The sequence below is a fragment of the Lottia gigantea genome (assembly GCF_000327385.1).
Source record: "Lottia gigantea unplaced genomic scaffold LOTGIsca_9, whole genome shotgun sequence".
Lineage (NCBI taxonomy): Eukaryota > Metazoa > Mollusca > Gastropoda > Lottiidae > Lottia > Lottia gigantea.
In genome coordinates, this window is record NW_008710950.1 from 3010768 (window position 1) to 3037984 (window position 27217).

The 27217-nt window shown below is 33.3% G+C and overlaps 3 protein-coding genes across 3 annotated transcripts; 2 read left to right on the forward strand and 1 right to left on the reverse strand.

Annotated features, from left to right (window-relative positions):
- Nucleotides 1-1415: 1415 nt before the first annotated feature.
- On the forward strand, nt 1416-8583 carry LOTGIDRAFT_229819 (hypothetical protein; the record flags this gene model as incomplete). Its single annotated transcript, XM_009068347.1, has 7 exons — nt 1416-1451; nt 3156-3235; nt 3749-3830; nt 4969-5040; nt 5387-5510; nt 7003-7095; nt 7712-8583. The coding sequence occupies 7 exons, from the start codon at nt 1416-1418 to the stop codon at nt 7825-7827; spliced, it is 603 nt and encodes a 200-aa protein (XP_009066595.1). The 3' UTR covers nt 7828-8583.
- Nucleotides 8584-13612: 5029 nt separating this feature from the next.
- On the reverse strand, nt 13613-18384 carry LOTGIDRAFT_155833 (hypothetical protein; the record flags this gene model as incomplete). The annotated part of the gene is made up of 4 exons (XM_009068348.1): nt 13613-15386; nt 15595-15808; nt 16349-16652; nt 18304-18384. The coding sequence occupies 4 exons, from the start codon at nt 18382-18384 to the stop codon at nt 13613-13615; spliced, it is 2373 nt and encodes a 790-aa protein (XP_009066596.1).
- Nucleotides 18385-20026: 1642 nt separating this feature from the next.
- On the forward strand, nt 20027-25067 carry LOTGIDRAFT_229820 (hypothetical protein). The gene is made up of 5 exons (XM_009068349.1): nt 20027-20047; nt 20312-20455; nt 23442-23636; nt 24333-24431; nt 24876-25067. Exons 2-5 carry the CDS (start codon nt 20312-20314, stop codon nt 25005-25007), a joined length of 570 nt encoding a protein of 189 aa, XP_009066597.1. The 5' UTR covers nt 20027-20047; the 3' UTR covers nt 25008-25067.
- Nucleotides 25068-27217: the final 2150 nt, after the last annotated feature.

A 27217-nucleotide genomic window follows, 5' to 3' on the forward strand; every position in this document is an offset into this window, starting at 1 on the left:
ATACAATTGTTAACAATTCCGAACTTGACCAAAATCTCATCAATATATACATGCATACCAAGTTTCATCAAGATCAGATGAAAACTGTAGTCTCTATCGTGCCTACAAGGCAAATTTGGCGCGTTTTACTAAGTCAAGGGCAATAACTCTGAAACCGTTCATCCGATTATTACCCATTTCGTACTTGACGGAGATCTCATCAATATATATATGCATACTAAGTTTCATTAAGGTCGGATGAAAACTGTAGTCTCTATATCTAGTTTCAGATGCTCAGACGTTCCAAAAAGTTCGATGATCCTCGCGACAAGGCTCGAACGGATTTATAGAGCCAACTGTTGTCGGTGAAACGATGTTTCATCACTACAATAATTCGGTCCATTACTTCATAATATATTGCCTTTTCCGTGATCTTGATCTTCAAACTAGTCATTAGGCTAGGCCCTAATTGACCTTTTTGGAAAAAACAATTAAAAGCCTTAGAATTGCTCTTTGTGCAATAACTTAACATGGGTTTATAAATATGGATTTAACATTAAACGTGAGCGACCATATGCATAATAACTTGTGGCGGTCGTCACATTATGGGATATGGACATATAATTTGTATGGACACAATTTTGTGGTGAATCATTTGTTGGCAATAACCGTGCCATATCTCGTCAAAAAGTTTTAATAAAATTTTAATTAAATAACATCTTGTTGTTTTCTTCTAGATATGTGTGTTTTGAAATTTAGAGCGTACGATTCAGGGAAAAACAGGTTTTACATCCATAAAGACATTTGTCCATATGTTTTATCATTTCTGACAGATGCCAGTGGGCGTATGTTACCGTACCGTGTATTGTAATCTTTAGAATTATCCTTCCGTCTTTAAGTCTCTCATCATTTCTCCAAATCTTAAAGATAATGCAATTTCAGACATCAAATTCCAAATCTAGAGAAAAAATTACTCAAAAATAGGCATGCAAAAACTCCAAGAGGGAGAGAGAAAGAAGATTTCTAAATATAGCCTGGACTACATTCGTATAAATGTTTTTGTGGGGTTAACTCCCCTTGATGTCTTTATTGCTTTCTACATAGAGTACCAGAGTATAATTATTATTTTTTTAAAAACTAAACCCTTATTATTGCCATTTTTTTCATCACTGTCAAATAAAAAATCATCACAGGTAGACTATACCACATTTAAAATATCTAGTCCACATCTTGAGTTCAATATGAATGATTTGTAACAACAATTTGGCAACACCGCATTGACATCACGTGATTAAGTGACGGTCAAAATGGCGATATTATAGAATGGTAGAAAGAAATATAATTTTATGAAAAAGATGTATTAATTTTTGATCAATGTTTCAAATTGTTGATATAAAATTCGTGTCCCGAAGTATTGAATAGATATTTGCTACAGAATGTCTATGCGAGATGTGAAATTGTGTTTGTTAGGGGTATGTTCACAGTTCACAGTATATCAACTTTACCACTCTGTGTTTTCCAAATTAAAAATATCCTGTCATTCTCATATAAGCAAAAATATAATCAAATGCTTATAGTCTGAAAATATAAGCAATAGGTATCATAAACTGTTGGATACCTTTGATATTCCCTTCACTTTCCTCTCAGTAGTCACAACTTTTTGTGACCAAATAACCACATAATATTTTTTATATGCACACAAACAGACTATGGTACTATACTGTGATACAGTCAAGTAACCTAATTTTGTGCTAACCTATTTTTCGTGCATCTCCGGAAATGATTAATAATTTACATGTGCGACCTCACGTGGCCTTAGCATTTGCTTGTTTTGATAAACATGGGTTATCTGTACAATGTCAGCTAGTAGAATGAATCCAGTAATTTCAAGCAAGGTAAAATGTAATCCAAATTCCAAATGTCGTCTGCTAGAATGTTGTCCTACAAATGCAGTCACATGATCAACTAGAGGATTCCGTGTCATCAGAGAAATTCTATGGAACACAATGTGGGCCATATTCTTATGTTGTTTCAATGATTTTTAGCAATAAATCACGCTACGTATCTTATTTTGTCAGTCACTATTTTTTTTTAAATCATGTTTTTTTTTAAGGAATTGTCATTAGTTATAATGAAATATTATTAAAGATAAATACTAAGGGAAGTTAATTATACCACCGGGTATCCATACAATGTGTTTTTCTCGACTTATTTATAGATCAAACATTGTACACGAAAATAGGTGACACATTTTTCCACTGTTGCTGAGTTGGTTGCTCATGAAATATAGGTCAAAGTGAAGGATTCATGAAGAAAATCGAAACAAACCAATTTAATTATTTTGTAGAATATCTGAGGAAACATCTAAGACATAAAAAAAAAATTTGTTTTTTAACTTTATCGAAATTCTGTGTTGAATTCTTATATGCATGAAAATAGGTTACGCCACTATATGACAAAATATCTCCAAGACCTTATAACAAAGAGATGAATCTGGAGGTTGTGTACAAGGGGCACAGTTTCTATTGTGTGAATAGATTATGTAATTTTGCACAAACAGAATGAAGAGTCATCATATTCATTAGAATAAGATATATACAATAACAAAATACACCAATTATAGAGGGATATAGATATATTTAAACAGAGCCTGAGTCATACAGTGTTTCAAGTTCTATTTTAATATTTTTGATTAGTCCGAAACATCTGCCTCTAATCCAGATTCTGATGGATATTTTTGACAATTGTCGGCTGGAGTAGAGTCAGAAAAAATAGGCCCTGTATAACTCCAAAGATGCGTTTTTTCTAACATGATATTAAATAACATTTAAATACGATTACTGTAAATTAGTGTTATCATCACATAACTTTCCTTTTGTTAGTATTCTGGACTCTGTGGCTGTTGAACTTTTGGCTGCTAAATGGCTAATGCAAGAATAGTTTTGCTTAAACAAAAATTTGATGAAATCGAAGACGTGACATAAATGGTGAAGGAAGAAAATGGTACTACAAAAATATTTATCTTTTCAAATATATCTTGTTTTGTTGATCGTTGATTGTTGACACACACACCCTCACACATTCACAGATATTCTAACAAGATAAATTATCTATCTAATAAACTTTGATGACATTTTGTGTAACACACTATATTGCTATCATTTCTCTTCTTTAAGGATTCTGGTGTTGGAAAATCTAGCTTGGTTATGAGATTTGTCACAGATTCTTTTAAACCAGCTTTAGAAAGTACCATTGGGTGAGTATTCCATTTCATTTCTTTAACTACAATAAATGTGCATTAAGGAGATTTTTTAGTTTAAAGTAGCAAGGGTAGAGTTGGAGTGAAGCTAATTTGGAAAGCATACTATTTGCTTAAATGTAAAAAGCTAAAGAAGGTCATAAAACAAAAAAACTCTCTCTATTAACATTAATGAAAAAACCAACAATATATCTAAAATTGGTAAATCTGTGTACAGAAGTATCAAGGAATTTGACACAATTGTTTTTTGGGTTTTTTTTTTAAGTTTGGATGCATAATCACATTTCATGTAGGTGATCTTGAAGATTTGTTAAAAAAAAATACAGTTGATCGAATAGTTTATAACATTGTTTTATTTAAAATAAAAAAGTAAAGAATATATATACCTAGGTAACTTCATAATCTGATAAAACATTTGACCAACATTATCTTATCTTTAAATGGACTGTTATAGAAAATTAGATAACACCAATGCATTGTTACAATTGAAGAATTATTTCTATTTTTCAGAGCATCGTTTATGACTAAAACTGTAGAAGTAGATGGTAATACGTACAAATTTCAGATATGGGATACAGCAGGACAAGAGAAGGTGATTATGTTATTTACAGTGTTTTAACAATCTTCCATCAGAAAAACAATCACGATGTTTACTGTTACAGAAAAAGATTCATCTCATTTTTATACGCCCACATGGAATTCTTCAAATGATGACTTTATCTTTATTGCTTTATTTTGTGTTTAGTCTTCCCAGAGGAACCTCTACTGTATTTAAGGGAAACGTTGGAACATAAATGGTTTTAAATATAAGTGTTTTTAAATTTATTTTTATCTGACTCACAATGTATCCTGTCATTAGAATCCAGATTATTATTTTAAACTCTGATCACCTTTATCTTCTTCATGATTGTTTTGGATGATTAAATATTAGTTTGATTGTGCACATGAAATGGGGGGCATATATTGGTGTCACCCACGTCCATCTGTCCATAATTGCTTGTGAACACTCTAGAAGATACAATTCTCAGCAGATTTTGATAAATCTTGGTGTAAACGTTATCACCCGAGGATGCACCCTATTGAAAATGAGAGAAATTGAAAAGTATTAGTTATTGCCTGTTCTTGAAAACGCATACAATATTTAAACATTTACACTCTAGAAGGTAAGGTTCTTGACAGATTTTGACGAAACATAGTGCGAGTTTTTGTAATCAGCCAAAGATGAACCTGATTGAAAATTTATTATGAGTTATTGATTCTTAGAAACGCATTCAATTTTTAGCTTGTAAGCACTCAAGAAGGCACAATTCTTGACAAATTATGAAGAAAGAAAATTGTTTATCACCCATGGACGAACCCTATCGAAAAATATTTAATATGAGTTATTGACCTAGTTCTTGAAAACACTTTAAATTTTTAGCTCATAAGCACTAAAAGGCACTATTCTTGTCGGATTTTGACATAAATTAATAATATTGTTCAGTATCACCCCAAAAAGTTCAAAAGAAGTGTATGACTGAAGGTTGAATATTTCATATTCTGTACTGGTGATTGTTACTGTACTGCTAAATATTTTTATTCAAAATAAAAGCTGCCAGTTGGCAAATATTTCCTTGCCTGGCAAGCTATCTCTTTTTGGCAAAAAAGTCTTCTTGAAAATATATCTTGTGTTTCGTATCAAATTATTATCAGAAGTTGTATCAAAAATTATTTCATTTGAATATTTTCAGTATCGAGCTCTAGCACCTATGTACTATCGTGGTGCAGCTGCAGCAATAATAGCTTATGATGTGACAAGAGAGGTAAGATATTTTAGAATGTTATGTTATGAATGACTGACATACAAAAAGCTAATTAAAGATTCCATGACAAAAGGTTAATGTTGCTGGTTAATGTTAATGTTTCTGGGGTTAATGTTGGCAGAATTTCCTTCAATGCAAACTGCATGGCAGATGAATTCTGTTTCCAGATTTTTAAAAGTTTGATGTTGTCAAAAATTTTAAAAATGGGAAAATTTCATACTTTACTATAAATACTTGATCACTCTTGTCTGATAAATTCTTGTCATGGCTAGAATATAAGTGTATGCAAAATCCATCTCTTGTCCGCAATTAGATCTTTACTCTCCCTTTTTTCATCTTTTTTCAGTCATCTTTTAAATCAGTGAAAAGTTGGGTACAAGAGTTAAGACATCAAGGTCATCCTAATATAGTTTTAGCTATTGCTGGTAATAAATGTGATTTAGAAGATCTCAGAGAAGTTAGGTTAAAAGGTGAGTTTTCTTTTCATACACATCAATTGTGAGGTTCTTAAGCACAGTCGGTTAGAGAGTTGGTTCTTTACATGACATTTGCTGCGTAACGTAGGTTCTAATCTCGATGAAAGAGTCAGATGACTCATAATTCCAGTCAGCCCAGCTGTAAGGAGTTACTGATGATCGAGGAAAGATTCTTGCCAAGAGTTTTTGCCAAGGACCAGATAGTAGAAAGGATCCTTAACTATCAACTTATTATCCTTGTAAAAAATAATTGTTTCTTTCTTTCTGTTTGTGAACGTATAGTTTGTCGGCACCCATGTTCCTTCTGTTCATTAGTGGTAGTATCTAAAGCCATGGATTACTGTGATAAACCTTGTATAAGTTAGAGATCAAGTTGAAGTTTAGCACTTAGCATTGGCTGGAAACAGAGTTTCTTCCCTTGTCCATAGTAACTTTTCCTTGCAACTTTTAACTAGAAATTAGATTAACACATGATAATAATGATGTAAAAAACATTGAATATCAACAATTTTGATTCTATTTCCAACAGAATCTTTGATTAAACAGTAAATCAACAACTTCCCTGTGTATAGAAAGATTTTTATACGCCCACAATATAATGTGGACATATATTGTCGTCACCCACGTCCATCCGGCCGGCCGTCCACAATTGGCTTGTGAACGCGATAGAGACTACAGTTCTGATCTAATTCAAATTAAATTTGGTGTGATCATTTATATTGATGAGATTTTGGACAAGTTTGATATTCACGATTTTTCAATGAACGGTTTTTGAGTTATTGCCCTTGACTTAGCCAAAACGCGTCAAAATTGGCTTGTGAACGCGATACAAGACTACAGTTTTCATCTGATTTGAATGAAATTTGGTGTGATCATTTATATTCATGAGATCTTGGACAAGTTCGAAATTGACGATCTTTCGATGAACGGTTTTGAGTTATTGCCCTTGACTTATAAAAACTTGTCAAAATTTGGTTGTGAACACGATAGAGACTACAGTGTTTATCCGATTTCAATGAAATTTGGTGTGAATATTTATAATGATAAGATCTTGGACAAGTTCGAATTTGGCTATCTTTCGATGAATGGTTTTTGATTTATTGCCCTTGATTTATGAAAAACTCGTCAAAATTTGTTTGTGAATACAATAGAGGGTACAGTTTTCATCTTATTAAAATAAAATTTGGTATGATTATTTATAATGATGAGATCTTAGTCAAGATTAAATTTGACAATTTTTCGATCAACGGAATTTGAGTTATTGACCATGACAATTTCTTTGCGATAGAGGTGACAGTTTATGTCAGAATTTTATTAAATAATGTGTGTTTGTTTAAATCAACAATATCTTGCACAAATTAAATTTTTGGTATGATTTGACACAGATGGGTGACTGCCCTTGATATACTGAAAATTTATCAGGAAAGTGGACGTATCATGCTAGGCAACCACTTGTACTAAAATATTTTGAAATTTCATATTTTAGATGCAGAAGATTATGCTAAACAAATTGATGCATTATTTTGTGAGACAAGTGCTCTAACTGCTGTTAATGTGGCAGATATTTTCACTAAAATATGTAAGTAAATATATATTTAATGCCTAAATCCTTTGAATTTTGGCTGGCTGGCTATGACTATATTTTGATGTATGCCTTTATGATAGTCTGTGACAATTGAAGATGGTTATTTTAGTTTCAAGCTCTTTTCATAGAACCTTCAACAACATTTGATCATATTTGGAAGTAATCCACTATCTTTTTCAAAATCGAATCAAATACAATTCACTTGTTGGTTATCAAACAAGGAATAGGATGTTTATTATAAACCTATAAGTGATTACTTACAGGAGCACCTTCACTATCCATTCAACCAATCATACCTTAGTTTCAGAAACAGGAATATTTTTAGCTTACATAATCAGTAATAGTGTTCACAGCCCATCGTTAAATCCATAATTATTCACGTTTGAAAGTTATTCGACTCAAATTTTAGTGAGAATATGCCATATATAGAAAAGGCATATATAGGAATAGGCACTGAAATTTCTAGTTTGAGGTATGTCAAGTAGACTATTTCAGGCCTGTGCTCTAACTTTCTCTGGTTTAAGTATTATGAGATCGAGATTAGATTATTTGTTACGGTAAGTGTTTTGTGGGGAGTTCATCATTACTTATTTATCATACATTATTTCAGGTAAAAAATTACCAAGTGAAGATTTTTCCTCTTCTCGTGTTGGAAGTACTGTTAATTTACGAAAGAAAAGAGATGTTAAGAAAGAAAAGAAATGTTGTGGAGGAAGTCCATCTTGATGGCAGCTAATATTGTAGAGATTATAAATGTTTATATTTAACACATTGTCAACAATTTTTGAGAATACTTTTAGATAGTTATTGTACACTGCAAATTGTCAATATTTGTGTAAAATGGAAATTTACTTATATAAGGTATAGGTATAATGATATATGCTTTTATAAGATGTAATTTTAGACTGTTTTGTTATTCAATTCATTAGATGTAGTTTTAGTTTTTTTTTGTAGAAAGTCAATACTCAGTCAATGTCTTGGCTTTATTGAAATGTTTTACAAAAAATACAATGAAAACTTAAGGAATACCTGAACAGGTTTTAATGGTACATTGTCATGTTACATCTTATTAGTCATATTTTGTCAAAATTAGATCTACAAATTTCTTTTTTATTTAATCATTCTTTAGGCACTATTCAATAGGAATAAATGTTATAGAATAAGATTTTATTGTGCTAACCTTTCAGATTAATGGTTTTAAGAATGTGGTCTTTCTGTATCTGTGTTAAATGTTAGTTTAGGACTGAAAAACATAATATTTTTTTGTTATATGGTGGTACTGTAAAACAAGAAATTTTGCATCATGCTAAGATTCCATGTGCCCGTAAGCACAACTCAACCTCAAAAAGTGCTTCCATGTGTATGTATGTGGAGAATTGAAAGTAGGAAATCTCTGTCAACATAAAAAAGGAGATCTTGTGATATTGAGTCAGGAATTAAAGGAGGCAAGGAGATAGTATATTGGAAATCCCCCAACGTAACATGTAATGGATTTCCTTCAATGTCATCAATTTAGCTTTCCGTAGCTGTTCACCCACACAAAAAATTGTCATATGCTGAGCTTACAGAGGTATTGAGCTTGAAAATATGCTAAAAATTGAATTTGTTTAGGATTTTGATTGGATTTGCTAGGATCTGTTTATTTTTCAGTTTACGTTTGAAATTGTTACTGAGTTTGAGTTATACAGTCAAGTAACCTAATTTCGTGGTAACCTATTTTTCGTGCATTTCCGGAAAGGATTAATAATTTACATGTGCGACCTCGCGTGACCTCCACATTTGCTTGTTTTGATAAACATGGGTTTTCTGTACAATGTCAGCTAGTAGAATGAATCCAGTAGTTTCAAGCAAGGTAAAATGTATTAATGTATACTTTGACAAATACTAAATGGCGGATTTCAGTTATTACCAAACGTCACAATATTTTATCGGCCGAATTTCCTTATAATCCCAAGCGATAATCGGAATTCCAAGTTTCGTCTGCTAGAATGTAGTCCAACGAATGATCAACTAGCGGATTCCGTGTCAGCAGAAAATTTTCTATGGAACACAAAGTGGGCCATATTCTTATGTTGTTTCAGTGACTTTTAGCAATAAATCAGGCTACGTATCTTATTTTTTCAGTCACTATTTTTTTTTTTGAATCGTGGTTCTTTCAAGGAATTTTCACTAGTTATAATGAATTGATATTAAAGATAAATACTAAGAGAAATAATTATACCACCAGGTATCCATACAATGTGTTTTTCTCGACTTATTTATAGATCAAACATTGTACACGAAAATAGGTGACGCATTCTGCCTCCGTTGCCGAGTTGGTTGTTCATGAAATATGGGTTAAAGTGAAGGATTCATAAAGAAAATCGAAACAAACCAAATTTAATTATTTTGTAGAATATCTGAGGAAACATCTAAGACATACAAATTTTTTTTCCGTTTTTTTAACTTTGTCGAAATTCGGTCTTGAATCCTTATATCCACGAAAATAAGTTACACCACTGTATGTTTGAGTACTCATTGAATCAGGCCTTAACACTGTTCAGCTTTTCATTTAGCATCTTTCTTTCCAGTAAAGGGAAAACTATTATCACATAGAAGTTATGTAATAGATTGTTAACTTTACTTTACTTTGACAAATACATCACTTACTTATCTTTGGGTTAAGGAAATATGAAATTATTGTGAATAAGGGTGCGAATAGTCCATTGATTTCTTACTTTACAGTAATCAAAGTGTATAATATGTCCTCACAAATGATAGAAGTGTAGGGGTGTTTATAAAGCTTGTTGGTATTTTATTGTTATGTTTTGATCTGTGATTTTCCTGCTTCATATTTGTAATTTTTAAGGATTGACTCAATTACTACTAATTGTGAACTTATTTTTTATACGCCCACATGGAAATGAGGACGTATATTGCCACTGCCCCTGTCTGTCCGTTCATTAACATTTCTTGTATGCACGATAAAGGTTTTGATTTTTTATCTGATCTTGATGAAACTGAATATGCATATATGTATAGTGAGATCAAGGTCAAGTTTAAAACTAATAATATTAGGATGAACGTTTTCAGAGTTATTGTCCTTGACTTAGTAAAAATGTGTTAAATTTGGCTTGTATGCACGATAAAAACTACAATTTTTATCTGATTTTGATGAAACTTAGTATGCATGTATATATTGATGAGATTTCAGTCCACTTCTAAATTGGTAATAATTGAATGAACAATTTCAGAGTTATTGCCCTCGAAAAACTACAGTTTTTATCTGATCTTGATGAAACTTGGTATGCATGTATACATTGGTGAGATCTCAGTCAAGTTTGAATTTGGTAGTAATCAGATGAACAGTTTCTGAAATATTACCCTTGACTTGGTGAAAACGCATCAAATTTATATATGGACATGATCTCAGACAAGTTCGAAATTGGTAATAATTGGATGAACGGTTTTAGAGTTATTACCCTTTAATTAATACAATGCTTAGATTTGGCTTGTAGGCAAGATAAAGACTACAAGTTTTACCTGATCTTGAGGAAACTTTATATGCATGTACATATTGATGAGATCTCAGTAAAGCTTGAAATTAGTAACAATTGTATGAACGGTTTCACAGTTATTGCCCTTCACTTTATAAGCAACGCGTCAAATTTGGTTTGTAGGCACAATAGAGTCAACAGTTTTTATCCCATCTTGATGAAACTTGGTATTCATGTGGTAATAATCACATGAACAGTTTTAGAGTTATTGCTCTTGTGTGTACATTGATGAGACCTTATTCATGTTTTAATTTTATAATAATTTAATTAACTGTTTTTGAGGTTTTGCCTTCTTATAAATATTTCTAAGATTATTTGAAAATTCATTATTAAGCCACTACAGACTTTATCATTTCTGACAGCAGATAGTGGGTGTATGTTATCTTGCCTGGCAAGCTATTCTTTAACTTGTAAACTTCAGATTGGCATGAAGTTGGTAATTGGTGAAAATGATCAATACATGTATATATATTGTTATATCAGACCTGATTAAGATAGCTTTTTATTGTCTACAGTGAACTTGCAGCATTTTTAATCAGAATTTTGCTTTAACCAAAGAATACCAATCAAATTTATTTGTTAATTTTGGTAATATAGTGTAGTTATCTTAACCATCTCACGGCAATGTTATAATTCTCTGTATTTTATCTTTTATTTATTTAAAAGTAATATAGTTTTTAGAAAGTTTTCAGAAGATTTTATTTGATAATTTTTGATATGCTTTTGTGTACAGCTTAAGTAAGGTGCGGTCACACAAGCCGTCAAAGATTTTTGTCGCAGATAACAGTCTTGAGTAAAATCTCACGTGTGAAGGTGCAGCCATGACAAGATTATCAGGTCCCTAACAAGATTTAGAACATCAAACAAGTTTGATAATTGTCTCCGATAGTTTTATTGTCTGCAAGACCATATGTCATCATCCAATCAGTTTCAATTGCATGCTCCGCACTTGATTATAGACATGGTGGAAAATGACCTACTGGAGATTTTTGTCTCCTCGTGTGCCAGTGCCAGTCAGTGAAACTCTTGACAAGACTCTAGTCAGCAACAAAAATCTCTGACCAGGACCATTCTTGTGCCCACACCTTAACATTTTGCAAGTTTTTGAATCTTATTGAATTTCATCCAGTATGTTTTTGAGTTACTGACCTTGATTTCCATATGATGCAATGCAGTTTCAATGATGATTCAGCCTTTTGGTTATAGTTCATATCTTCAAATTATAAAGATTTGATTGAATTTGTCCTGCACTTAGAAGAGTTCTGTGGCGAGTGTTGTGTCACAACTGAGGCATTAATGAATGTATTTTGATTATTTTTGTCTCATTTTGATGACACTGAACAAAATATGCTGATAATTTAATAAAAGGACAGAGGTATTGTTTAGTTTGAGCGATCTAATGACTTTATTTCTTTTCATTGGTCAGATCAATTTTTCAATGAATAGTGTTTGTTTGCTCAAAAAACAAAATCCATAGGACTTACAACGAATAGTATATGCTACGGCGCTGAATGAACAAATTTACAAGCTACTACAATCAAAGTAGCAACTTTAAACATCAGAACTTGACAGTACCTGGGTCAGGTAATGACAGGTAATTGTTGTTTAGAGTCATGTGGCATAGTTTATTGACAGTGATACTTGTATTATATTTGTTATTATTTTAAGCTGTAATATTATTATTTTGTATTTATTTTTTACTATGTTCACTATATATTATGTTATTTGTACACTTACAGTTATCAACAGCGAAAATATATCTTTTATGCAAATACTTTTCTATTTTCAACAGAGGTCACCAAGTTTTTTTTTATCCTATGAACATGTATAAATGTCAACAATTGGTAAATGGTAAATAAGTTGATACAGACTTGTCTTTTCATTGGTGATTTAGTCAAATGTGTTGGTGCAATGAGATTTTATATTTGATGCACAGAATATATTAATAGAATAAATCTTCATGATGTGGTGTGTATTTGTAGTCCATTTGTGCGAGATTTACAGCAGAAACAGTATAATAATCATCATACATAAATTTTTAATGAAAATAATTTACATTATTTCTGATTTGCAAAATGTGTATGATGTGGTTACTTGGATGTAAACAAATGAACTTTTGGAAATTGTCAGTGTGAGGTATTCAAAATGTAGTAATGTAAAACAAATTTCTGGAATCAGTTTAATAGACATGTTTATTTCAAATATTTTATTTTATAACATCAACAAATATACTTTATTAAAGCATAAAAACAAACAAATATATGCAAATTATACAAATATTGTCTAAAATAAATAATAGCAACTTACAAAAATATACAAACATAGATTTGAAATATACAAACATAATTTGTCAGAAGTCAAAACTGTACAAATAAATGGCTTGTTCTCTAAACCTTTTGCAAAATGCTGGCAAGTTGTTTTTTTGGAGAATTATGTATCCTTTTCTAAAATGTTATATATTATAATTTGAAATTGAGAGATTATGATACAGGCAGTTAGTTTGGTTAGACAGTGTATTTTAAACCTAAACATCAATTTTGACTAATTCATTTACATTCTTATAATATTGGAGCAGCCACTTGATACCTTTTTTTTAAACTGGTTCCTACATTTTTGTCAGGTTCCACTGCACTGGTTCTTCACCATGCCCATTGGGAAATCTAATACAAAATTTAAACATGTTTGATAAAAGCTGTAATATGGACTCAAAATCTCTCTGTATGTAGCTGTATTAGAAAGTTTCACAAAAAATGTTTTTTCATGGATGCATATTTAAATACATGTGCCTCAAGTAAAATGTAAATAAAAGATTCCATATAAAGCCAATCCTGCAGGAACTGTTTGTTTGTAACAGTCATCACACAACAAAATTGATCATCACATATCACAGTAAAATAGCACTTTATTGCACATGTCCATGTGTATCACACTCAGTTTGAAATCCAAGAACAAGCAGTTGTGTGATTCTGCTGATCCTAAATATCAATTAAATTGCCTTCAGACATAGCAGCTTTCATTTCAGAAGGGGGGATATATTCCACACTTTCAGCTCTATTAATAACCACTTTTGGCATCTTCTGAGCGGTCATGTCCATATACAACCCTTCTTGAAGAACAGCAGCTGGTGTAGGAGAGATCACAGGCAATGATTCTTCACTACTAAATTCCATGAGAGGTTTTTGTCCTTCTGAAGGCTGATCAGGTGAAATAGTTATGGGAACTTGTTCTATGATTAGTTGAGGTGCTGAAGGTGTCGATGTTGATACTGCTGATGATGTGAGTATCTCAAATCCATCATCTTTAAAGAAAAAGTCTATTAAAGGATCTGATTTAGTGTGAGGTTTTGAAACTGGTTTGATAGTATCTAATAATTTTAGTTCATGTGTTTTACTGTTTATAGAATTGATAACATGATCAAAACTGAATGTTCCCGTGGGCAAAACAATATCTGAAGCAACATGACTGGGTTCTAGATCAATAGGTGAAAATCGTGTTGGAAGTGTGGCAAATTTTTTCTGTGATGATGCCAATACTTCTGGTATAGATTGATATAAATGTTCTTCTTCAGAACCACTTTGATTAGTTGGTTCAGTAACAGCTGTGACTGCATGGTTGCTCACAATATTATTGTCTTGAACTGGAGAGTCCACTGGGGATTTCTGATGACTCACCGGACTTTCACATCTTTCTGGACTATGGCCAGGACTTTGACCTGAAATTAGTAATGCTGATAAACGTTTCTTCCAATTAGGTTTGGCTCTCATACTGTGGCTCCATCTCAGACTTGCTGGTCGATCTGGGAGTGCTGGTGGTATGTCAAGTGGTACTGTTAAACCAGTTGAACTGAAAATACCCGTACCATCTTCGCCTTTCCTACAATCTAATTCAGCATAATCAGAATCTTTCTCTACATCACCCGTAGAGTGTCTACGGCTTCGTTTTTCAGGAACGCTGTTCTCCATTTGTCCATTTAGCACTTTTGCATAATCTAGTTCTTGATATATATTAGAGGGGTCAGGTTTAACGTCAGGTGTCTCTTCAGCTATAGCTTTATCGACATCACTTCCTTTACGTTTAGTAGTTTCATCATAGGAACCGTTAGAGAAACCACTATCGAACGAATTACTAACAGTCCGTAATGGTAAACTGTCTGATTTTGTCTCTAGACTTTCATTCCTTGTTTCAAGTATACCCGAATCTCTTGTAATTGATCTAGAATGGTCTGATCTGTTGGATGAAGTTGAGTTTGTAGATGATACTGATCCAGATCGTGGTTTGATCCCCTGTTCATCTCCTGGTTTAATTACACTATAACCATCTTCTACTACTGATATTGTTGATCCAGTAACATTGAAAGAATCTGAACGAATATTTCTTGAGAGATTTGGTGTGGAGGTTATCGGTGGCACCTCTAGTTTACGACCTGAAGTCGACACTGGGGATAGAGGTGGCGTTGCACTACAGTCTGGGTTAGAACCATTTGTAAAAACTGAGCTTCCTAAAGAATTGACAGAATTACTCCGATCTGAACATGATCCCGATGGAACATCAGAATTAGCTAATAGATTAGTAAAGTGGTATTCGCTTGTAGTTGTGGATGTCGAACTGCTCCTCTCTCTAACTTGCTCTGCCAGTTTAAGGTGTTGTCTTTCAGAAATAGCAGAGTTGATATTCTTTCTAATTGTGCTCAAAATCAGATCCCATTCTGGTGTCGAAAAACGACAAGTTCCCTCTCCACTTGCCGAACTTCTGAAAGGAAAGGTATATGTGTTCTTTTAGTTAAACTAGTTATCTCTGATTTACAGATTTACATCTTCAATTCAACGCAAAGGCAGTTTGATCCCATATCGAGTTAATACATGCCGCTCATCACAAAGGCTTGAGTTTTTTTAGCCCAAGATGACACTGAAATGCTATTGCTGAATATAATAACTTTTAATAAAAATCTTCGACTTACGGGCCTGTTTCTATAATGAATAGTTTTTGAGTTTGGTCTCTTGAATCGTCTTCAGTATAAAATCGTTTTATTGTGGATAATTTCCACTGCACCACTTGTTTATAATCGGGTGTTAAAACTCCTACTGTAGCTGAACTAATACTAAGTAAAACTCTTCCTTCCAGATTTAATCTTTTAGCATGTGCATTAGATATGATATTCACTCCAAATATATCTGAAAGAGAAGCACAAATTATAATTAAATCGGTTTGACTTTTTGAAACAAATTATTATTGAATGAAAATTTTCTCCCTGTGAGTGATAACAGATATACAGCCGCGCGAGTATCCAGATTTTTAAGTGTTGCTCAGTAACTTTGCCTGGTGAAGATCGGAGGTTTGGCGTGTACATTATTTTAATGGGAAAGCTTAAGGAATACTGAATATAGTTCATGATTTTGTAAGTTCAGTGCTATTATCTTATTCTTCTACCATTCCCAGTTGTCGAGGTATCTGTCTTGTTGCCCTATTCAAACCACTGGACACTGTTTCCATGATACCTTTACTAAGGTCTAATTGCCAACTTCGTAGTAAGGAAGCAAGCGTGATGCATACATAGGTTTTTAAGAATGGGAAATGATGGGTGGAATGAAGCAGTTAGTAGATGTAGAACACTGAACCCCTCTAAGCCGTCCATGTTAGTATTTTGTTAGTAAGTTGATTAACTTTAAACCTACTTTTTATACGTGGGGAGGGTGTTTCCGAAATGAACTCACCGAACTCTCCCAACTCATCATGTTGAAAGATTCGCCTATAAATTGACATCCAGGTAGCAGTTTCTTGTTCTGAAGCAGCACTAAATACTAAAACAGGTTCTGTTTCAACAACTTCAAAAGCATTTGGATGAGTTTTAGATTTGGATAATTGAACTGCTGTTATATTCTCTAATACAAATGTCATTTTATCAGTGGGTGATTTTTTAGCTGAATTTGCATCAGAGTATATATCAATTTTAGCATTGTATTTTCCATTGGCTAAATCACTCATCTGATGAACCACGACCCATTTTTTCTTCCATGACTAAAATAAATAAAACTTGAAAAATAATATACATGAATAGGCTACACACATCATTTTTTATTCCATCAGGATCTGTGACATTTCGAATGTGTTTTAATTGATGTCCGAAAATTATCAAAAAGATCCTAGCTTATAAATAATCACTTGTGAAGTGACGAAATAAATGTAGTTCATTTTCACTTCAATACGCTAATGATAACTCGTTAAGTGTGCAATGAGGAATAAGGGGGACGCCAGTGTGCCTATACTTTTTCTCGGCTTCCATTATCGGACCTCAACATTTCACAGTACACGGAGCCTTGACAGTTAGTCATCATAGATGAAATAAGACATAAGTGTATCGCTTAATCGTTTTCATGTTTAGGGCCTCATCACAGAGCTCAGAGCTGATGGGGTTAGTGTACTGAATTGATAAAGATATAGGCAATATAGATAGTATTGATAACAATTCAACAAGACATTGTTTATATGTAATGATGACATCGTGATTTATAGTAAGAAAACCAGAGCTGAGCTGAATATAACAAAATATACTTTACATTTAGGATCCATTGAAATTCATTGAAGTAATTTTGCATATTCGTTAATTACTGTTTAATTTGCTATAAATTGACATTAAAAAGAAGATAGGCCTACATTCTGTCAAACCAAAGTAAGCTTGGGATTGATTTTTTCTGACATATCTCAAATATTCAAAACAAAATGTTCAATTGCTTGTCATTTGTCTTCGAATGCCTTCTGTTCCATACAAATATAAGGTTTGATAGTTACATTTTAGATAAATACGCTTTCCTCCGAGAAATTGAATAAAGGTCCTCATATTAGATCGAAAATCCTCCTCTGTTAAATAATATTTGCATGAAATAATGAAGCTATATGAAATAAAGGGTCATTCGGTAATTAATTGAGGTTTTATAAAAATGTTATTGTAGTTTCCAACAATGTGAGGGTGATTTACTTTGATACATTTGCAATTAACGCCGTCTGTCGTAATAGGTTAAAGTAAAGCACATTTACAATAAATTATTCCACATATATACACAGTTATATCACATTGTAAACTTTTAATTATATATATCGGTGAGATCAAAGACCTGTTAATTGTTAACGTATGTTAATGAATTTAATAAAATTTCTATAATTACAGTCCTGTATGGATGATTTAAAGGGAAGTAACACGCTTGTGATGTTTGACTTGGCTAAAATTGTCTAGAAAATGTCAATCAGGTTGTGAATTTAGGTTGGGAATGAAATACCGTATTCTTGTGTAGTATAGGTTTACTTATGTGGAAATTTGAAATAGAAGGAAAATATTATATAGACCATCTAAGAAATTCTTAGAGAATCCCCACTTTTTTAAACTGATATTCATAGAAAGTGAAATTACATTAGGTCTATATTAAAGAAATTTTCTGTATTTCACAATAAATAGAAGAAAAAGCCATGTGAAGAAAAAAAACAATAGGTGGATGAGGTTTGGCAATTTGTTTCGCAGTCTTACGTTTTTAAATCTAAACGTTCTTACTTACAAACTACATGACGTAGAGGCCTACTTTCAATAATATTTCTATTATAACTAATTCTAAAAGTTATAGATGTCAGAAATATAAAATTGTAATGTAAATGATTGACAATCGTCAAAAAGACTTACTTTCAGCTTTCTGCCTTTCGTTGAAGATGGTTGCTTCACTTCCAGATATCCCGATTTCTCTATACCTTTTTCTGTTGTCATTTTGGAGTAAAGATCTTGTTGGTATTTAAAAGGCATCAAAATTAGGAATTGACTGTTATATAAAACTGCACTGTATCATCCTATTACCATCATATCAGTACTTATCTTTTTACACTGTTTTGAATATTTATCAGCTGTGAAACTATATCTTCTATTTAGCGACATATAGCGACTGTTACAAACTGAATAAGATATCCAACCTAACTGGTCTTTATCACAGTTCAAAGATCAACTAATAAGCAACGTTATTAAATAATTAGTGAAATCTAATCCATTTCCATCAAAACGTACTCTGTAATAAATAAATTACGGTCGGTCCACATAATATTCGATCTATCAGCACAGAAGCAATGATTATGTTTTGGTAGAATTTAGGTTCCAAGATTATCGGATCAAATAGTTGAAACTGCCGATCCTTCAACCGTACATAAGATTCATCAAAATCGGAGCATTATATCATACTTAATCAAAAAGATTAACATGATCAGCGAGCATTCTTTAATAACTGTAACGCAACTTTCTATCTGAATGACATTCATACAACGATTGAATGATAATGGTCCCAGATACCCCCCCTGTCCACTACCGTTATTCCATCGTCAATTTGATTGGGTCATTAGATTGTCTCTGATATGTATTACAGATTTAACGCAAAACCTATTATTGTTTCTGAAAGTAAAGGTGATTAGATAGAAAGTGCTAGATAAATTATGGATTAAGAACCACTTACGAATTAAACGCGTGTCATCACTGTGAAAGAAAACAATAGTCACTTCGTTTGTAAGCATTGTTAAGACGTTTATTTAGTATGAATCAGCATGTCTCTAGTATAATTTTCACCACTTACTGAGATCAAAACCTTCTTTAAAACTATCACTAAAATGATCACAGCAGTGAGCTTCATGTCCCAAATCACAAAAAAATGTCTTAATGATAATTTGTTTACAGAAAATGTCAATTTCGGAAACAGAATGTTTTTAAGTTAAAACAAATGATTTTATAGATGTTTATTCGGCATTTTTCATTTTTCGGACTTTGTTTAAAGGACCAACGAACGCAAATATGCAATAAATTCAGTTTTGATAAATGTGAATAAATTTAAAGTAGGCTATTAACATTTAATTCCGAGGTTTTAAAATCAAGTTACTTTTTATTAGCAGTTTTAGTCTAAATCTTTAGTTAATCTGTTACTGTAAAGTTTTATTTGAAATAGTTATTGAGTGGCCCCTATGGTTGTTTCAGAATCTATATTGCATGCACTCTAACGGATAATTTGCAGAGCTGGTGCTATGACATTAAAATTTAACAGTCAGTCAGACTTGAGACATAGACAAGAGTTCATTTTCTTATCCTCAAATTTCACGTTATTAATTTGAGAGACTTTCTACATTAGCACGATTGGCACCAATGTATTATGAACATGTTTACCACATTCATTTTTTGCCCAAATTGAAGTGGAAACAAGCATCACCATGTTTAAAACACTCTAAATGATAAACATCGAAAACTTCACGACCTTTAAATAGAAATGAAGATTATGTTATCAATTGATACCCTAGACTGGAGGACCAGGACTATTCACTATATGTCGTGTACCAAACATCCAGGGATCATGTGATAACATTTAGATCTGACAAATATAATAAAAAGGAGGCGTGTCAAGGTAAATTATAGCTTTCAATATTTTCTTTCGATTTCACAGAAATAGGGTCTCTAAAATTATTAATAATATTAACCAAAAAATTCGTGGACTGGTAGGCATGGGTATACTCGAAGAAAATGTATAGCATATGGACAGTAAAAGTATAAGACACCAGGCCTATCTATGTAGCACCCAACATTCGACATACACGGCAGCCCCCTTTCTAAGAGGCCAAATCCAAACTGATTTACTCCCAAACATGGCATTGGTTTCTCTTTCTTCCAGATGTCAAACCCTACAGATGACAGTCCAGATCCAGTTAAAGTCGACACCCCTACCCCTGGTAGTGAAACTATTGAAATTTTTGGAATAAAATTAGACTTCAGTTACATGAAGAGCATACCTGGTATGCTACGGGTTGGAGAAATTGTAAGTTGAGATTGCTCGTATGGAACTTCGCGTAATGAGTTCGCCATGACGAATTTTCGTCTATGGACTATAGTATTGGAAATAATGCATGATAAAAAGTTAAACTGTTACATTGAAGGTTTCAGAGGGTTACCCCTTGTTGTTTATAAGGTTATTGTGAGGTTTGAAAATGTTACACAAGTAATTGTTATCGCGAGGATCGAGGAGGTTACACCATTCATTGTTATAACGAAGTTTGAAAATGTTCTACTTATCATCGTAATTGTGAGGTTTGAAAAGGTTACATTGGTTATTGTTATCGCGAGGATCGAAGATGTTACAATCGAGGAGGTTATTGTTGTTGTGAGGATCGAGGTTACACTATTCATTTTTATTGTGTGGTTTGAGAACTTACACTATTCATTGTTATTACGAGGTTTAAAAATGTTAGACTAGTCAATGTTATTGGAGGTTTGAAAAAGTATCATTGGTTTTTGTTATTGCGAGGATCGAGGAGGTTATACTATTCATTTTTATACGCCCACATGAAATGGGGGGGGGGGGGAGGCATATATTGCCGTCACCCAAGTCCGTCCGTCCGTCGGACCGTCGGTCCGTCCGCCCGTTCGTCCACAATTGCTTGTAAACACTCTACAAGACACAATTATTGAAGGATTTTGACAGAACTTGGTATGAGTGTTTGTAATTACCCAAGGATGAACCCTATTGAAAATCAGGAGAATCGAAAAATATGCAGTACAGGTTATTGCCCTTGTTCTTGAAAACGCGTTCAATTTTTAGCTCGTAAACACTCTAGAAGGGACAATTCTTGATGGATTTTAACGAAACTTGGCATGAGTGTTCGTAATCACCCAAGGATGAACCCTATTGAAAATCAGAAGAATCGAAAAATATTTAGTATGAGTTATTGCCATTGTTCTTGAAAACGCGTTCAATTTTTAGCATATAAACACTCTAGAAGGCACAATTCTTGACGGATTTTTGATGAAACTTGGTTTTATTATTCAGTCCCGCGCTGAAGATTGAATATTTGCCTTCTAAAGTTTTCATGAGCTAAAAATTGAACACGTTTTCAAGAACAAGGGCAATAACTCATACTCAATATTATTCAGTATCGCCCTATAAAGAGTTCAAAAGAAGTGTATGACTGAAAGTTGAATATTTCATACTGGTGATTGTTACTGTATTGCTAAATATTTTTATTCAAAATCAAAGCTGCCAGTGGGCGTATATTACCTTGCCCGGCAAGCTATCTTTATTGTGTGGTTTGAGAGCTTACACTATTCATTGTTATTACGAAGTTTGAAAATGTTATACTAGTCAATGACCATCGTATCCCGACTTGTCCCGGTTTTGACATGGTCTTATTAACCCGTATTAAACTAAGCCCTCTACATTTCGTTTTGAGGGCGTGGAAATGAGATAGGTGACATTTAAATCTGACCGGTCAGACCGGCGGAACCGAAAAAAGGCCGGGAAATAACACATACTTATAGGCCTATTCGATTTGCCACCACTCGTTTGAAGAGATAAGAATACATTCTTTCCACTTTCCAAAGTATATATTCCAAGGGTTTGATTTTCTATCAGCTTAAATTCTTTATCGAACATCTTACTTAATTCTGTATCGTTCATAATAATCAAAAATTTAATGAGACTCCGCTTCCTTTTTGTTTACTTTCGGTAACATAGCGTCATAACGAGTGGGTTAATTTGATTGGCTGAGATTTCCTAGAAAGATACCAGGGCCAATTTTTATTGGACAATATTTCTCTATGAATACGTAACTTTCCTCACATGTATTACCACGGCCCCCGGTCTAGTTAAAATTAGACCTAACTTCCGTTCGCATTTTATTAGTTTCGTTTCGAATGTTTTATTATTTGTACGTAACCACTACTTACTTACTAACAATGACGCATATTTATAGTGTAATAAAATACGAATAGAAGTTGAGTTAGGGCTTTTTCTCCATGATTAAGACTACGTCATTATTTCAGTGACCGGCCAATTTTTGTGGCCAATGGATACATTAATTTTTTGGATTTATTGTAATTGTTTTAATTGAATCGAAAAATGAAAAATTTGTAATTCATTTGTTATTCAAATAAAACGTCTAAAAGTAATGAATTCTATAGAATCATTACTAAGTTTTTAAAATTTGTTTGGCCAAAGACGAAACCGCTACATGGCCAATATATACATCCCTACATGGTCAATACATGCATAGTTCACAGTAAGGGGGGTGGGGAAGATTTTTGGATGGAATTGACAGGACCTATGAATATCGCTAAAATTCCAACATAATGGTATTTTCATGTCATGGTAAATTTTTTCCGATGGTCTGCTATGGCATTATGAATGAAAATTTTTGGTGCCATAGTGAGGTCCCGAGATGCCAATCTTACATATTTAGGTGTACAATCAGGAGAAATGCCTACATTAGTAGGCCTACAATTTCTAAAATATGGCCAGTGACGGATATCCAATATGGCAGACTGGCCAGTGAAAGACGAAGCCCCTACACGGACATTTTTTGCACAGTCCACAGAAATGGTGGTGGGTGCAGATTTTTGGATGGAATTGGCAGGAATCCGCTTACATGGTTCTTTCAGACCAGTGAATATTGCTAAATTTTCATGTCTAACATTTATAACTCTATGAGTCTAATTTAATTAGACTGCATCAATTTGAAATTTCTTCTGGAGACATTTACAAAATATACAAATAATTCAAAAGTGCAAGTGAAGTGGTGTGTTATAAAGCACATAAACAACAGTAGCTATGCTATGTAACCTCCGAAAATGATGACGAGTTGACAAAACTAGTCCCGGAGTGGCATCGCCATTATCGTCATTTAGGATTGCAACACTTAGGCCTATAGTTTCTAACAGTTTCTCTAGTATCAGAGCTTCTAACATTATGGCCTAACACCCCCTCTTGATATTGAAGATAATTCACCGATTTAATCATTTTCTTTTTTCAGTTTTTAACCCTAATAGCTTTCAGTTGTGTTGCAGCGTCTCGAAATTATTATTGTGATTATAAGTATGCATCTGGTTATAACTATTTCGAATTTGTATCTATATCAGCTTTTATATCAACACTTATCATCTATATAATGTACATAGTGGATCTACACAACAAATTTGTCTTCAAATTCGTCCCTTGGAAACTTGCTGTAAGTACCTTTTTTTTTACTGATTCAGTGTGTGCCGTCATTATGCTATATATAGTGGCAGAAGAGCGTATAGTTATGGCTCACGTGTTTGGTACACATTATATTAGCAGAGGCAGCCATTCTGAACGTTAAGTCCGATTGCTTAAAGAAATATCTATCGCCCGACACAATACGCTGTACACGGACAGACTAGCGAATTTAATCGGTAACATGAATAATCTATCTAACATTTGTGAGACCGTCGATTCGTACGGGCGTTAAAAATCGTCGTCGACGTGAGAGGACGCACGAGCAGACTGGGCGATAAGATAAGCTCGGCTGCCCCCAGCATTAAATTAATCAGTCTTGATGTTGATATCATGTGACCTTCAGAATTGCGTGATCGACGGCAAAATTCCGCTCTAAAATATTCGCCACTTGTGCCCCTTCATGAAAATTTCACTATCATGGCGATTTAAAGCGACTTTACAGGTAAAAAATACGCTCTTCTGCCACTAGCATTACTAGCTGGTAGGCCTATATCTAATATTATATTAATTTATATATCAACTATCTCTGACAACATAACTAAACTTTGAAAATTACACATCATTACAAATTAAGGACATATTTTGTTTTCTGAGATGCTTAGAATTTATATGAAAGATTTATAATAACTGTAAATTTGTATATTCGATAATTATGTTTACTTAACAGGACTGTGTATGGTGTGGCGTGTATACTTTATTCTTCTTCATAGCTTCGTGTGTTTTAGCTTCAAATGGTTGTAGCCAAGGTGGCAACAAAGCTGGAGCGGTATGTTTCATTTCACTATAATTTGTATATATTTTGGTCAATCATTCGCACGACCAAATAGTTCGTGAATTCGTTCTGAATCAGTTCCTTATCGTATCTGAATTGAGAGGGGGGGGGGGGGGGGGTCGGCATCAAATCATTTCATTCATACAATTGACCACTATAGTTCGTAAATATATGAATTATAATCGATAATCGTGATATACATCGATAAGATATCGATATATTGCACTTTGGAGGTAAATCCAAGAGAGGTCAAGAGATAATAGTAGGCTAGGCCTATTTCATGTTGCCCAAATAGTTTGAACGATTATTGCATTATTCAGAGTCAGGGAATAATAACTAATGTTTATTTCCTTGTAATTGTCAATTGTCTCCTCCTTCGACCAGTGCCCCAACAAGATATGGCATTTTAAAGATAGTCTATGTTATTTTCTCTTACAGGCATTTGGTTTCTTCTCAACAATAGCTATAGGTGCTGATGGATTTTTAGCCTTTTGGGAATTAAGAGCTGAACGCATGTGTACAACAACTCATAGATCACCAGCAACCATTGACGTACCTGAACAATATTAACTCATATATTATTATTTACCATTATTATCATCACAGCACAGTATTAAAGTTTGGAAAGTCTACGAGTTTTAATCTAAAATCAAAAGAGAATTCCATCATCGTCAAGGCTTTATACATGTATGATGATATGTTCGATTAAACTTAAACGGTGGGAGCCGATTCTCGGACGCACTGACACAGACATCAGAATTTTTGGTTAGGCCATATTGTTTCTTACGGGGTCGGGATATAGCTTTTTATTTTAGCGAATAAAACTTCTTTAAAAATGTATAGCCCTATGAATAAAACTTCAATAGACTGACACCAACCATGACAGTGGCGACAAAAGGGGCACAATTTATCGATTGCAGGGTGTGTCGAATGGTTCTGGGATTAATCAGAGCCGTATATAGAGATATACGGCTCTGGGATTAATTTGTAAATTTATTTGTTGTCTGATTTAGTTTGGAGCTATCCTAACGCCAATTATGTTCTCTTCCATTTGATCGTAGGTGTCGTTCTGTTCAATCTTCCGGTGGAAAGTATTCAGGGTCGGCGAAAGCAGGTCAGTAAACAAGAATTTCGGGGTTTCCACTATAATCTAAGTTATTTTTTTTCCTTAGCAACAAATATTTTAATAGTAAGAACTTTTGTCGTTTATGTCTCAATGAAAATGGTAGTGCACGCCTTGGATCTTCCAGGAACGTGAAGTTAAGCATCCACAATTACTATGACACACTCGCTCTCTCTTACTCTTCGTCTCTAGTCAAATCAAATGCTTAGCAAAGGAATGCATTAAACGGGTTAGTCCAGCATCACCATAATAGGGTAACAGTTGACAACCAAGCCCACTCGTTACAACCTATAACCAAATGGGAAGACAAGGAAAGAAGCTTAAAGACCAAGTAAACATAGTGCAACAACACAACTGGCACAAGTCATACTAAGTCATTTGTAATAGTAATTAATTTTAAAAAGTTTAAGGCCCACGCCTGCAACGGATGATTAATTTCACATCAAGTGAAATTTATCTTCCCAAATTGAAATTAAAAGCACTTTGCAAGCTTCTTGCTATTCTGTTTAAGTTATATATATTAAAATCAAAGACTAAAAAGAAACTAAAGGAAAAGGACGGCTCTTAACAAGGCCTTCCAAATAAGACAATGTTTGCATTCAGGCCTTTTCTTTTAGACTATTATATACAGTCAAGTAACCTAATTTCGTGGAAACCTATTATTCGTGGATTTCCGGAAATGTTTAATAATTTACATGTGCGACCTTGTGCGACCTCCGCATTAGTTTGTTTTGATAAACATGGATTATGTCTACAATGTCAGCTAGTAGAATAAATCCAGTAGTTTCAAGCAAGGTAAAATGTATTAATGTATACTTTGACAAATACAAAATGGCGGATTTCAGTTATTACCAAACGTCACCATTTTTTATCGTCCGAATTTCCTTATAATCCCAAGCGGTAATCGGAATTCCAAGTATCGTCTGCTAGAATGTAGTCCAACGAATGAAGTCACATGATCAACTAGCGGATTCCGTGTCAGCAGAAAATTTCTATGGAACACAAAGTGGACCGTATTCTTATGTTGTTTCAGTGACTTTTAGCAATAAATCACGCTACGAAGTTATTTTGTCAGTCACTATTTTATTTTAAAATCATGGTTCTTTGAAGGAATTGTCACTAGTTATAATGAATTGATATTAAAGATAAATACTAAGAGAAGTTAATTATACCACCCGGTATCCATACAACGTGTTTTTCTCGACTTATTTATAGATCAAACATTGTACACGAAAATAGGTGACGCATTCTGCCGCCATTGCCGAGTTGGTTGCTCATGAAATATGGGTTAAAGTGAGAGATTCATAAAGAAAATCGAAACAAACCAAATTTAATTATTTTGTAGAATATTTGAGGAAACATCCTAGACATAAAATTTTTTTTTCGTTTTTTAAACTTTGACGAAATTCGGTGTTGAATCCTTATATCCACGAAAATAGGTTACACCACTGTATGGCAAATCTCCAAAATCCTTATGATTATTAAGTCAGCTCATGATGCCCTTTGCAATCTCAAACATTGTTCAATAATGATGACTGGTCTGTGCAAACTTCTTACATTTGACACCAGAGGATTCCCTCACATTTTACAATTGTCTGAATATACCTTACCATAATACATCAAAGCACATACATGTCAAGGCAACATTTTTTTGCTT